This window comes from Medicago truncatula, chromosome 7 (assembly GCF_003473485.1).
Source record: "Medicago truncatula cultivar Jemalong A17 chromosome 7, MtrunA17r5.0-ANR, whole genome shotgun sequence".
Lineage (NCBI taxonomy): Eukaryota > Viridiplantae > Streptophyta > Magnoliopsida > Fabales > Fabaceae > Medicago > Medicago truncatula.
In genome coordinates this window covers 40255405-40270542 of record NC_053048.1, presented here as the reverse complement: position 1 = coordinate 40270542, position 15138 = coordinate 40255405, and the positions used below count along the sequence as shown (strand labels likewise).

General features: G+C 31.6%; 2 protein-coding genes across 3 annotated transcripts; both read left to right on the top strand.

Annotated features, from left to right (window-relative positions):
- The first annotated feature begins 978 nt into the window (after positions 1–978).
- LOC11430151 (uncharacterized) lies at positions 979–6391 on the top strand. Of its 2 annotated transcripts, XM_003624636.4 has the most exons (10): positions 979–1098; positions 1312–1540; positions 2644–2745; positions 2906–3075; positions 3494–3627; positions 3732–3909; positions 4172–4727; positions 5082–5194; positions 5335–5587; positions 5793–6391. In XM_003624636.4, exons 1-10 carry the CDS (start codon positions 1037–1039, stop codon positions 6018–6020), a joined length of 2025 nt encoding a protein of 674 aa, XP_003624684.4. In that variant the 5' UTR covers positions 979–1036; the 3' UTR covers positions 6021–6391. The 2 variants fall into 2 exon arrangements, with proteins under 2 accessions (XP_003624684.4, XP_039684090.1); XM_039828156.1 differs by lacking the exon at positions 979–1098 and having other exon boundaries at positions 1393–1540; positions 2634–2745.
- Positions 6392–10619: 4228 nt separating this feature from the next.
- Positions 10620–12023, top strand: LOC11438901 (protein SRC1). The gene is made up of 2 exons (XM_003624635.4): positions 10620–11099; positions 11804–12023. The coding sequence occupies exon 1, from the start codon at positions 10702–10704 to the stop codon at positions 11065–11067; it is 366 nt and encodes a 121-aa protein (XP_003624683.1). The 5' UTR covers positions 10620–10701; the 3' UTR covers positions 11068–11099; positions 11804–12023.
- The last annotated feature ends 3115 nt before the right edge of the window (positions 12024–15138 follow it).

Below are 15138 nucleotides of genomic sequence, written 5' to 3'. Positions count from 1 at the left end.
ACTACAATGAGATTTTAGATGTACACAGCTAAAAATACCATCTTATGTTTTTCAAAAACTATATTAATATTTTTTTTTTTTAAATATAGTTGTAAATTGTACACATCTGAAAATATGTATGGTTTTTAGAAATTTGGTTGGAAAAAGAGGAGCCTCTTTGTCTGGCGTAAAGTTTCTTATTTTTTAACAAATATTGGGCCCAAAAGCTTTATATTAAAATTTAAATTTAAATTTGAGTCCAATCTTAAATTAGAGTAAGCTAGATAATATGTACATGTCTAAAATTAAGATCAATCTAAGGGTGGGATATCATTGGGTTGACTAAAGGACCAAATAAAATAAATCATGTACATATAAGATATATACCATAGTTTCTCAAACCATTTGTACCACATTATATTAATTTTAGTATATTAATAGAAGAGAATAGCAATAATACCTATATCCTCTCGAAAGAAAAACGATGATAAGTCTATCATCAATACATTTTCCAATAAAGGAAAAATATGTACTGATCCAAAAGATTGAAAGATATCCATATCTAAATACCTACAATAAGGGATACATCAATTTTAATGTAATTTTTCAATAAATCTAACATTCTATACAATCAAATAGTTGTACTTAAATATAAATTAAATCTAACCACAAAATGTTGGATTCATCGGTGACAAAAGCTAATCTAGAATTCAGAGTAAAAACAGTTAATTAACAGAAATAGAATTCAAATTTGATACTTTATAATATAAATCATCTAGCGACCGCTATAAAAGAATAGAGAGAGATATTAGATATATATGTGATGAATTAATAAACAGGAAATATTATTGTTCTATTCCTTTTACCGAAAAGAAAAAAAAAAAGTTAAGCAGGAGGCAAATAACCATGTACGTGTTGCATGCTTGCATTGCATGGCTATTAACACGTGGCACCTACTAATCCCTCCCACGTATCACCCTTTCGGTGTCTCATATATATTACTTAGCATCAAAGAGATCAAGAGAGGAAATAAGAAATTAACTGCAAACAAACGGTTATGGCGATGAAGCTCAAGTATCTATCCTCCATTGCTGAGGATGTTGTTGCTAGATGTGCACAGTACGTAATATTAATACTCTCCTATTCATTTCATCTCCCACATTATAATTTCAAAAAGTGTTTGTTATACAACTTCATCTCCAATTATTATTGACGTAGTGTCTGGTGTCCGTGTTTGAGTCTATGCTTTATAGATTGTATATTTTTCTTATTACTATGCATGTTAACTATATATGCAAATATTAATTAATATTTTGGTTACTAAATTATTAGGAAACTGGAAATCTCGGTAGAGAAATTGGTGGAAGATTTTGAACAAGGATGGACTCCAGATGCAGGAAACTATTGCAAAAATTTAGTTGAATTTGGTAGTGGGAAGGCTCTAACTCAAATGTGCCGTAACATAGAGGAAGAGATCAATAATGGTTCATTTAGTAGGTTATCCTATGATATTATGCTTGCTTGGGAGAGACCTACCTACTATGATGATGACGAGCACATGGTAAAAATACACATTCTCTATTTAGATCATATAACGATTTGTATGTCGTGGTGTGGTAGAGGATCCAAATCCCTAAAAAATTCAATTCTTAACTCTATTTTGGTTGACCTTACCCTACAATGCCTCATGTGATTTTAGAACGATGCTAAGTTACCAAATTTGAGTTATTAACTTACCTTTGGTGTGTCCTACTTAATTAGTGTATGTTTGATTTCACTTTTGGAGGAGGCAAATTGATTTTGTTCTCGAGTAGAAGTGATTATAACTTAAAGCTAGAATTTGTAGCTTTTGAAGAGACAATTGATTTTTAATTCTTCAACCCACTTTTACATGAATGAATCCAAACTCTGTCAATTTACCTTCAACTCGCTTTCAACAATCAATTTTACAAAATTATTTTTTGTGGCCACAAAACCTAACACATGTTTAACCTTAGTGTTACAAAAAAAAAAAACCAGGTTCTTATAGAAGAATGGTTCTTATGCTTGCACACCATTGGTTGTTTGCAGCATCTAATGGTGTAATGTGTAAGAACTCTTCTTACAACAAGAACCCACATTACAACTTGCATTGGAGATTGTCTTACAATGTACCTCAAAGGAAACATTTATCTGATGTTAATCAGATTTATATGGTAATTTATTTGAGGAAAGGATTCTCACATTTCTCAAAATATATGGAGAGATCCATCACTATGATTTTGGTTATATACGCCTATTTATGTCTCAATTTTAGAAATTTGTGTCTTTATATATCCTAAATTATGGTTATGGAGTTTTTGAAAAAGTAATATGTCTAATTAAAATTGAATGTTTTTTACACCATTCCGAAAATATATAAGTTTAATTATGAGCTTATCTAACAGGGTCCTGATTATCTTCTAGTCATCGACTCCATGGTCTTGTTTAAGAATGAGATTAAATCTAGAAATTGAAATTGACCCTGCTAGGGCCTAAAGTGCATATGATATCAACTTCAGCAATCAGCACTATGACTTTTCATATCTAAATAAGATTTCGCACCTAAAATTTTGTTTTGTTTCTTCTCCTGCAATTAATCAAGTTATTTGGTATTATATCATGAAGCATCTTAGGTTTTTGCAGGAAGCTGAAGCAAAGGAGAAAGAAGAAAAGAAGTTAACTGCAAAAACCACTCAAGAACAGGATGATATCCCTCTTTTTTATTCAGACATCATGCCCCTCCTTGTAAGAACATTTTCTTCTTCATTTTTAAAAATTTGAAACCAAGCCAGATTGATACAAGTACATTGAATATTTATGATTTTAGGTCCAAAGTGTAACTGGTTACTTACTCTTACTTTGTACAACTTGCTTTCTAATCATATTGCATAAATTATCTCACCAGGTTACTAATGAGCCAACTGTTGGAGAGGATGCATTTGTATGGTTGGGATCATTAGTTCCATTAGTAGCAGATGTAGCGAATGGAAGGTTCACTTTTGAATCTTTAACAGCACCAACAGGCCTCCGACTACATTTTCCAGCATACGACATGTTCCTGAAAGAAATGGACAAGTAATGCTTTGATCTGATTAAAGATAATTTTCTGGAGTTCAAAAAGTTAATACATTGATATGTATTGATATATAACTTCGGGTTGAGGCCAATCTTCCTGCAGGAAGATATATATGGCTTTACTCCCTTCCCTACCTAGCTAGGCTAACTGCATGATACATGCCTCCATAATAATTTTGTAATGTTCAATCGTTGATAATAAGTTTTTATATTTCTTTGATATTCATTCATAATTCTAGCATCAAGAGGCAAAATGATTTTGTAGCGGGATGAGACATTTGCAAAATCAATAGATTCGAGTTAGAATCAACTATAGAGGCAAAATAATTTTGTAGCGGCATAAGAATCAATTTGAGGCAAAATGATTGTGTAACTACATGATACATGCCGTTATAACGATTTTGTAATGATTCTATAGGTGCATAAGGCATTTGCAGAAACAGGCAACACCATCTGGTGTGGAACTGGAAGAAGACGAATATATATTACATGTAGAAGGAACAGCCAGCTCTCAAAGAGTAGTTCGCCACATTGGAACGACAAGTTGGCCTGGTCTGCGGTTTGGTTTATCTGATCATTAATTTCCTCATTACATTACAATCTACCGGGTTAATTTATTCATATAGAAATGTGAATGTTGCTTTTTCAATTGACAGGTAGGCTCACACTGACGAATTATTCTCTTTACTTTGAGGCTTCGGGAGTAATAAAGTATGATGATGCTGTCAAAATAGACCTCTCTAAGGATGTTGAGCAGACTGTTAAACCAACTGCAACAGGTCCATGGGGAGCCCAGCTTTTTGACAAGGCCATAGTCATTGAGTCAACTGATCTGTAAGTACACTACACTATAGCATAGAAGTTTCTATATATCTATATCTTTTCTAGAGTTATATATGTTAAACATGCCTACTAAATTATCATCAGGTTAAGGATAAAATATACACAAAATATATTACATATTGTTGTTTGGCTTTTAAAATTCAGGAATTTAACCAAAGCTTAAAAACAAACTTGTACAACATTATTTCTCAAAATATATCTAATAGTCAATTTTGTCACGAGAATGAATAAATTTGTCTTCGGGATTTTCCAGATCAGAGGGCTTTGTGCTGGAGTTCCCAGAGCTTACAAGTTCAACAAGACGTGACCATTGGCTTGCATTGATAAGGGAAATAATGTTTCTCCATCAATTTCTATCAAAGTACAACATAAACTGCCCAATACAGACATGGGAGATGCATGCTAGGACAATGTTGGGAATCATAAGGCTACATGCAGCAAGAGAAATGCTAAGAATATCTCCTCCTGTCCCAACAAAATTCTTAATATTTTCCTTATATAATGAAATACCAAAGGGTGATTATGTGCTTGAAGAGCTTCCAGATAGCCTCAGAAAGGTTGATTGTGGACAGCCATGTAGTGCAAGTTCTATCCTCAAGAGTATGAACCTTGCCGGACCAGTAGTTTCCAATTCGATGGTAGAAGAGGTTAGTCAAGTAGACAAAAGTGTCGATGTTAAAGATGATAGTCCCTCGTTGGAGTCTGCTATTAAACAATCTAGAGAGGAAGAAAAGAAATTTCTCGTTGCTAAAGCTACCACCGAAGAATTAAAGGAGGAAGGAGTCACCGACAGTGTTCTGGTTTTAACGGTAAAGCTTTAACTCGAAAAAGCTCATACATACCCTTAATTTGATAATATCCTCAATTTAAGTCAACACCAAGGTTTTCAGTCACCACGATTTATGATATTGCCGAAAATTGTTGTTAAATATTAGCGATTACAGAGCAGTTGGAAACATATAGAACCCTGACGTTGCGACCGCAATTGTGGTCACAGAATTTTTTTTCTTTCGAACACCGACAAATTAGTGTTTAATGTTATGGTTTGCCTAAAAAAGTGTCTAGATTAGGATGTATTATAATTCGCTGTTCTTTTGCGAATAAGATACCATGCCGTGTTTGGAATTGCGACTTGACCATTGGTTGCTGATTTTATTGTACAGGAACTACTAACGCCACTCAAAAATGTGGTCCCTTGGTTACAAGAAATCTTCAAATGGGAAAAACCAATGGTTACTATTGCTGTTCTTGCTGCATCCCTAATAATCACCTATATGTAAGTTCTTATTCTCTTACTCTCTATATAATTTTTTATTTTGCTTATATGTATCTATCAAATTGCGTATTACACCGTCAATGAGTGAGTTTTGTTAGACATGCATGTACGTACATAATTAACATGAGGTAGACATGCAGGGAATGGGTTGGAAAGACAGCTGCAGCTTTCTTGGTTTGGGTGATAATAAAGATGCTTAAGGCAAGAGAGAAAAGGCTTAATGAGAAATGCAATGAGATAGTAATCAATAGATCTAATATGGCTTCTGATAAATCTACAATGGATAGCATTGTCTCAGCCCAACATGGATTGTACACTGTACATGAGATGATGCAGATAGCAAACATAGCAATGTTAAAGATATGGTCTATACTTATTTCCAAGGCTGACAAGGTATAATTTCTTGTTAAAATTTTCTTTTCCTTGTAAATGATGATTACAAAACTATTGTTTTAAGATAGAATTAATAGTAACATGCTATTCTCAGCACTAAGGGGGCAACCCGGCACTGAAGATCCCGCATACGCAGGGTCCGGGAAGGGGTCCCACCATTTTTTGTGTATAGTACGCAGTCTTACCCTGTTTGTTTTTATGGCAGCATGCAAATGCAGTGATGGTGGCAATGGGTGGATTAGCATTCTTATTGGCAGTAATTCCATTCAAATTCTTCCTGATGGGTCTGATTGTGCAAAGTTTCACCATGACATTGAAGACAGGCAAGTCATCAGGAACTGGGAATAGAAGGTTGAAGGAATGGTGGGACTCGATACCAATTGTCCCTATCCGTGTAGTAGACAATGTTCCTAACACTCAACATGCTGAATAGTTCTTTTTCCATTATATTGTCTAGAATGAGTGAGTTCATCATTGCAGCCCCTCTGCCCTACAAAAGAAGCTTTGCTTGTGTATAAAGGAAAGTGATAGTGTATATGACAACAAAAGACTTTAAGGATGGACGTAAAAAAGTCATCTGCATGATATACAGCATGTCGGTTGTTTATTGCATTTCTTTCTTCAAATGCTTCAATAAGTTACATAGCATGTGAGAAATAAATTATAGAAGTGTTAATTTCAAAGCTATTTACTCTTGGATTTTTTTTTTTGATAGGATAATAATTGGTGGTTTTGATTAATTTTGCTGAATCAATAAAGAAGTTTGTTTTGTATTATCAATATGTGAAGCAACAGATTGAATTAGTTAGATGTGTACAAGTTAGATGTTTAGTCTTGATTTTTAGGCATGAGATGAATTATGTTAAGGGGTGTGGTTGATTACTGTAGATAGGATTTATTCAAGTGTCCCAACAGAGTGAGACGTGGGGAATGTACAATGCTGAAATGAGTTCATATATATATATATATATATATGATATTAAAAAAATGATATTCATCTTCTTTTTTTATTTTTATTGGAAACTCATAATAGTAGACACTTAAATACAAGGAGGTCCCTCTTCGACGGAGTTGAGAGCAAAATTAACTAAGCTAGAGCGCCAAAACATTGACATGACATCTCATTTGAATTGATTGATTTTTTCTAACAAGTTAAAATAGAATATATCAACAAAAAAAACATTCTATCTTGTATAAAATATACTAGAGTAGAACATCAATGTCTTTTAAAAGTAACAACCGAAGCAAAATAAAAAAGCAGAAATTACCACATGTCTAAACAAACAAAAGGGTTAGGACATCAACTATTATCAAAAGTAATATGAGCATATTTTATCTTTAGCCAACAATAAAAACACACCTTAATTTTGTCCAAGAGGTGATAATTAAAGTTTTTTTTTATTATTACTAAAAATCTTGTTATGATTTTTTTTTCAAAAAATCAAACTAAGTGCATTATAGACACGTCCTTATTATTGTTCTTCACTCGTTCCCCTTCTAGTCTGTAACGAGATGACAACACTCAAAACAACAAACCCATTCTATCCATCAACATCTACCAACACCATTTTTTTTAGAAAAATAATATTGTATTCCCTCATTCGTCTTACCTTAAACTTCCATACTTCTTTCCCAAACAAAAAGACAACCAAAGAAACTTTCCTACGATCCTCACCCCTACCCCCTCCCAAATTTTTATTAAAATAAAAATTCATTAGAGAAAATGATACTTGAGGGAGCCTTGAAGAAGGAAAAAATGTAGACTGGTGGATAAGACATGAGAGACTTAAGGAGAACCAGAACCAACCGCCCATCCAAAGATAAATTATTACTTTTCCACCTTGACATTATGACCCTAATTCAGTTAAGCAACAATTCCTAAAAGTTCAATCGTCATGCATCTCCCTGTAGGGAGATCCAAATACAAGGGCAGCCGCCTAACTCGACAGTTCATAACCGAGGCAGCCTCGTGCAACAAAAATCATTGGCATTCACTCCAATAAACATATTTTTATGAAAATTAACCTTTAAACCCGAAATTACCCAAAAAAATAAAGTGCCGTATGCTTTTGAAAGTTTGGCCTTATTCAATCTATTATTTTAAAGATTTTTGAGTTATTCCATATTTTTTTCCCTTCTCATCCTTAGGAGACTAAACGTGTATTTCATTTCCTAGAGATTTTTAGTTTATTTTGAGTACACTCCTTTTGTTAATAAAAAAAGAGTAAACGCAAAGTTAGTTTAATTTTTTCTAAAATTTAATCTATAAATTATTGAATTTTTTTTTTTTTTTTTTTATAATCCATATAACAAACGATCTTTAATCCACATGCATAATAGTATATAAACTTTTTATATTGGTAATCAATCATAAATGTGAGTTATGATGGTATTGAAATTAATCTCAAAAATCTATTTTGGTTCATGTTTTTTCTTTTTTAAAAAGTTTCTTTGTTAAAAAAAGTATATATAAATTAGAATATATAGCTCCACATTGATCCTCTTAAAAAAGCTCCATATTGATTTTTTTTTATTTTTTTGAGAAAACTCCATATTGATATTGTCACTGTCGGTGTTGCTTCTTACATGTCGGCAAGTTTATATCCATCCACGTGTCTTAGACAAGAATAATTATTTCCACAAAATAACATTTTTTTTGTAATTCAACATTTGTTTAAAATGAAATCTTGTACTAGTCCATTGAATTAAAATTAGGAAGTGGTGTTTTTTATTGTTACAATTAAGAAGTGCCATTAAATACATTTGTTAACTATTTTTTTAGAGAATTTATCAATAGAAAACATTATGTCGGTAACAAAAAAAAAAAAAAAAAAAATAATGTATATTGGGGAATAATGTGATTTGATTTTTTCCACTTTATTTTTTCCTTAAAGATATGGAAAGTGGGTCCTATCAGAGCCTTTAATGGCCCCTACTTATCCATCTTTGCATTTGTGGTCCATAATAATGGTCGGTGTCTTCCCGCTACACTCTTTCATTCACCTGCTCTCTAATTTATTCACGTAAAAAATTGCCCACGTACCGACATACTGCGTACATTTTTTTCTTGGTATATGATATTTCTATTTTTCTGAAGAGTAGTTTTTTTTTTTTTTTTGAGAGCAATTGTAGATCTGGATCAATCTTATAATTTTAGGGACCATATTAAAATATTGATCATAATATGGAGGACGACTAAGTTGAAATAGTTGATATTATCCTACAATTTCATGGACCAATTAATTTGAGTATTAATTTACTCATTGTTTTAATGCAAAAATGGTTATATTGTACATCTTATTCTCTATATTTTGGTTTATTTTCTTTAAAATATAAAAGGAACTAAAATCAAATGAGAAAGTATATTATGCTTTTTGACAAAGTTATGTCCCCCTATACCTTCCCGGATGCCCTTCCCCTTCTTTTTTCACTTTAGTTAGAAACAATAGTGTTTCTTCTTTTTCCTTGCCTTACGAAATTATTAGAGAATTTCCCCAAAAATATAAATACTACAAGTACTCATTGTTCCATAAATCGAGTGTTAATTCATCGAGTTTACATTTTTAAGTATCAAAATCGTGTCAACTCGGAGGTAAACTCGATTTCTGATAAAATTGGAATGTTTGACGAGTTTGACTTGAGTTAACTCAATCAAAATCAGGTAAACTCGAGTAAAATCGGAATGTAAGTCTAAACTATTTTTATAGTTTTATTAACAACTTTAGGAACTTGTGAAACTTGCCATTTTGGATGGTTAAGACTCAAGAGACTTATGACTTTGCAACTTTATTTTGTATTTTGATGTTTAGTTGAACATAATAAGTGGTTGAAAACCTTTATAATTTAGTCATATTTTGCACTATTATACTATTTACAATATTATATTAGTTTACATATGTCATGTAAATAATAAATTTTATTTAATTTTAATTTTAGATAAACTCGTACGAGTTTATGAGTCGAATTTACTTAGGCAAAACGAATTGAGGTAAATTCTCAAATTATAAAATCTGCTAGTTCTAAAAAAAAAATATGATAAACCAATCCTCTTAATAAAAAATAGGATAATGTTTCATGTACACACTTTTTTCCATACACACATTATACCACTCCATGTGAGAGTGTGTGAGAGACAATACATATGAGTTTTTTTGTGTGTGGGGGGATCACAAAGACACTTGTCAAAATTATATGTGGGTGTACAAGTGGTACATGTCACCTAAGGTGGTCTATGTATCCCTACTCAAAAAATATGACAAATAAATGGACTACTCCCAAAGGAGAGTCTAGAATACAGAACAATTATTTTGCACAATCAATGCATTTCTTATCCGAATAATGAACCTAACAATTTGGACATATTCTTTGATGATTTGTTTAATGCATGTCGATATCCCGATTTAGAAACTTTATCTTAACACTTCATACGCGTCATATCTTCTTTGAATAGCTTCTCTATTACACAAAAACTACTACACTTTAGGCTCCAAATGTGCCAAGTTTTAACTACTCAACTGTCTAATCCTAACCTCTTGACACCTGTTTGGTTCCAAAAACATCTTATAGATCATTGTCCAATTTAGTTATATCGAATTTGAATTGTACCATCACGAGCCTTCATGTTGCATAGAAACCACTTTGTTTTGTTACTTTTAGTTTAAGAAAATAAAACAAACTATGTGAAATTGTTACTAATTTAACCAAACACAAGACTAAAATCTGAAATCTTCCTTAGCAAAATTACTATTTTTTTTAATCATTCTAAGACTAAATGCCAATTAAAATATACCTTTTTTTGTTAATAGCCAATTAAAATATACTTATCATATAAAATCTTTAACAAAAATATTAATACATAAATGATGCCTATTTTTAATCAGACAATCTTTTTCAAAAAAGAAAAATAATTAATACAATTACACACGTATAGAGGACACGTCCATGGTTATTTTAGTCATTTCCACATAAATGGTGTGGATTGTTTTTGTTTTTGTCCTTCACTTATAAGCCTATAAATACCATTGATCATCTCCTTAGTATAACATCAAATCAAAAACAAAACAAAGAAGAAACACATTCATAAATTCATAGAAAGAAACAAATAGATATACAATATGGCTGGAATCATGAACAAGATTGGTGATGCCCTTCACATAGGAGGAGACAAGAAAGAGGGAGAACACAAAGGAGAACAACATGGACATGTAGGAGGAGAACACCACGGTGAGTACAAAGGAGAACAACATGGATTTGTAGGAGGACATGGTGGTGAGCACAAAGGAGAGCAACATGGATTTGGTCATGGAGACCACAAGGAAGGACACCATGGGGAAGAGCACAAGGAGGGATTTGTTGACAAGATCAAGGACAAGATTCATGGTGAAGGTGCAGATGGTGAAAAGAAAAAGAAGAAGGAGAAGAAGAAACATGGAGAGGGTCATGAACATGGTCATGATAGCAGCAGCAGTGACAGTGATTAGATCTTAATTTCACTGCTTCATCATGTTGAGAGGTAATTAAAATTTTGTTTTGCTTTATGACCCTTTTATCAGAATTTTACGTGATTACTATATATAATTTCGTTACTAACATGAATGTCTATCCGCTTTTTTGTATCAAAATTAATAATACAAGTTTCAAAATTTTATCTTTGATTGTTAAAAAAATCAATTATTTGATTGGAAATGAATGAAAAATAGTTGCACACAATATGGACTACTATTCTTTGTACATGGATGATCATAAGTTATGACATTCACATTAGTGATTTTGTTTTATCTGTATTTTGAGCTTATGATGGGAAAGCAACTTTTGACGCTATATGGTGCTCATATAAAAATTTAAATGATTTTTTATCCAAGCATAAACTTAGTTGAATTGCTAAAACTAGTTTTATTTTCTTGTGACTTTTGAGCTAAAGATTTGGTATAGACTTTGACCATGCTAATTTGGGTGTTGATGACTTGTTGAGATCTCATTTTTAGCCTACAAAAACTCCCAGGTCTTTTGATCTTGAATTGACACAATGAGAGAGAGTAAACCACATTACTATCAATTTTAATCCTTGATATGATAGAATCATAGAAATACATTCCTTAACAAATTAACTGAATTTTCATATTATTTTAAACTTCATAATAATTTAATGGCTATCCAGTTATAATTTGTTTCAAAATTTTGCTAGTATATTCTAATTTCTTTTTCTTCTAATTTCAGGTGAATGGAGTCATATGTGACGGCTATCTCCTATGTTTTAATTTCTTGTTTTAATATCTATGTATGTGTGTGGAAACAAATACGTGTTCGTAGTTGGTAATTCGAGTGCTTGTAAAAATAATATGCGGTTAGATTGGTTTGTAAAACCCCCACTGCTTTGTTAATGTTTGGCTGTATATTATCGTAAAGAAATTATAAGGATTTCTATTATTAGTAAGTATGAGTTATTAGTGTTGAGCTGCTTATTCAAAATACACTTTCATTAAACATAAAACCCAGAAAGTTAACAAGCAAAAATAATACAAGCAATAGACACTAACATTAAATAACATCAGCAGAAAAATTAATAGAGTCGGAAGATTTGAGTAAGTAATTCGAAAATGGATTTGGATCATCTTCTTCACTATTTCTTACAAATGCTACATTTTGCTATGCATTTTTATGTTAGCTGCCCCACTTCTTGACAAATTCATCCCTTCATCCACCTAAAAGCATCATCAACGCCGGTTCTACGTATTGTTCTTAAAACACAAGAACATAGAATTTTGTTCTAGGTATTGGAGGAGAATGACACCAAGTTGAAGAAGAGTTCTTGCCGAGGAACACATTCTTGCAGTAAAACAAACAACAAATAGAGAGAAAAGAGAAAACGAAAACGACACAAACGAAAAATCAGTGAAACTCAGCAAATCAAACGAAAACAAATCAAGCATGAACATATGAAAGTGATAACGAATCAAGAAATTGAAATTAAAAATAAATCAAAAATTGAAACTTTTCACATGAAGGAAACGAATCTCAACAACATCTGAATCTTAAACAAATCATAATCAAAGCTAAGAAATCCAAAAAACAAAAATAAGAACTCGATTAATTAATTAACCTAATTTTTTTTTTTAAAATCATTATAGCTACAATTGAATCCCCAGTCTACAAGTTCTTCAGCATAAAAATCGGATGAATCAGAAGTACGTAAATGTATTGTAGTGAAAATGATGGATTGTTCTTCAATCCTAAGTGGCAATTAATGGCCCACAAAAATTAACTTGAGAACATCAACATTGAAGATGCTCTAATCATATCAAAATAAAATTCTAGGAAAAAGTAAAATGTTTCACTTTGCTTCTTAACTACTTTCATGTAATAATTTTTATGTTCTCTAATAATGTAACCACTTCCACGTAAAAATCTTTATGTTATCTGATTATGTACTTCATTCAATCCTTTTATAAGATATATTCGAAGTGAAAACAACTTGTTAATATGAATGAAAACTAGTTTCACATCTAAAGACGCTTAATTTAATTATTTATTTACCATGTTGAAACATCGTAAGCTTAATCGGAATCCTAATGGAATTGAAAGTGCATTTTTTATAAAGTGACGTTTAATACACATATCTATAACAAATAGTAATTAAATTTGATTGAAGTTAAATAGTAATTTGTTGTGCGGGGGAGTATTGATCGAATGATTGTATAAACTAGGGAGGGTTAACGAAGCTCGATGTTGTTGGATTCATGCTCAATAAAGCCTCTATTATAGTATGTAATATATAACTTATTAATAAAAAATATTTAGATTATTGAGTATTCAAATAGAAGAATCTTTCGCAATGGAGATTTGTTTCTAAACTGTCCATGAAGTTGCTCCTTTGATAAATTTAGATTATTGAGACCAACATGGTACTCGTGCATTTTCACAAGTGTCATTTATTTTTGTGCATATGGATAAAAAGAAAAACGGAAGAAAAGGAAGAAAAAATACAAAAGAATAGAGGAAGAGAAACGAGAGATAGAAGAAATAATTTTTATTGATGATGTTTATCGTCTAAGTTTAAAGTGGCAAATTATTAAATTTATAACTTGTCCAACGAACGCTACAAAATTTATGCGATTAGTTTATAATTTTTGTTAAGAACCTGTTACTTTAGATGAAAAAATAATTATTTGATAGATAATAAAATATAATACATAAATGTAGAATTTACAATCACTTGTATCTCTTATGTAATTATAATGAGTAAATCCTAAAATTATAAATTAAAACTAATTATCGATTTTATATTGCATTTAAATTTTAGATGGTGGTGCTCTTGGTGATAGATATACATGATTTCAATAATCATGTTTAAAACATGAGTCATGAAGAATCAATCGTGTGTGATTTAATAATATGCAATATCTAGATTATTGAGAATTCAAGTAGAAGAATCTTTCGCAAGAGAGTTGTTGGTGTAGGTGCAGCAGGTAGTAAAAATGGATGAAATTCATATGAGAGTTTATTGTACCATATGCAATTGCTCGAGCTAAAGTTCCGGCTTCAGTTGACAGTAATTCTCCATTATTAAAGGTTTGAGAGAGCCTTGATGAAACCCAACTGACATACCAAAATGACATCATAGACAAAATGAATACATGGTATCTTGCTAACATACCAGTTTCTGATTCATGTCATACTAGTTTCTAATTTTTAACCTATCTCAGTTTCTGCTTCATGTCAAAATGACATCATATTCAGCGTCATCGGATCAACAATGACATGCTAATTGTAACCTAGTTGTAAAGTTCAAAAATGGAATTTGTTGCAAAGTAATTTAAAAACACATTCCTGAGTATGTGCGTACATACCAGGAATGTTTTACTGAGAAGATAAGAGCAAAAACATTATAGTCATGTCATAAATTTTTATGGAAAGTATGAAACTTGTGAGTATTAAGTGTATATTTACTAGGTTCAATGAGTAGTTGTCGGTCCTAGGTACAATGTTGTAAATAGTGACCATATACAAAAATGTGCTTGTCAGGTTCAAAAGAAGTGGCATGAAATGATATCTTTCATCAACAATGTTTTCTTCAGATGGAGATGGTGATATCTCCTCCAGTAATAAAACCATGTCTTCCCAAAAAACTGAAGGAAATTCAAGAATTGGATCCTTCTTGTAAAAGATAAAGAAGATCCTCATCAAGTGTTGGAAGAAAACCTTAGGTTTGTCTTGTAAGTAAACCAAAAGTAAAAAAAAAATAAAGCTAAACTACAATTATGGTTAATAGTGCCAAAATTGTAGTTAATTACGTGCAATGGATGATAAACAGAGTTGCGACAACTTTTTATATTCATAACCATTCACTTAATGTAATATTAACAACACCACATGTTTTAATTGTGTTAACCATTCAATTTTTTGTCGAATTTTGTGTGTCAGCCATTAAAAGGCTTCAAGCAAAAACTCTTAAATTAGTATTATTAGATCAAACACAAGAAGGATTAGGGAGCTAGCGGGTAGCGCTTTGATGACATTGTGGTTGGCCAATGTCACATGACATTGGCACCCCA

What these genes read in the sequence shown, in the direction of transcription:
- LOC11438901 (XM_003624635.4), top strand. Translation starts at nt 10,702, where the DNA reads ATGGCTGGAATCATGAACAAGATTGGTGATGCCCTTCACATAGGAGGA.
- LOC11430151 (XM_003624636.4), top strand. Translation starts at nt 1,037, where the DNA reads ATGGCGATGAAGCTCAAGTATCTATCCTCCATTGCTGAGGATGTTGTT. An exon ending in TTCCTGAAAGAAATGGACAA is followed by an intron (nt 3,076 to 3,493) that starts GTAATGCTTTGA and finishes ATGATTCTATAG; the next exon opens with GTGCATAAGGCATTTGCAGA. An exon ending in TTATTTCCAAGGCTGACAAG is followed by an intron (nt 5,588 to 5,792) that starts GTATAATTTCTT and finishes TTTTTATGGCAG; the next exon opens with CATGCAAATGCAGTGATGGT.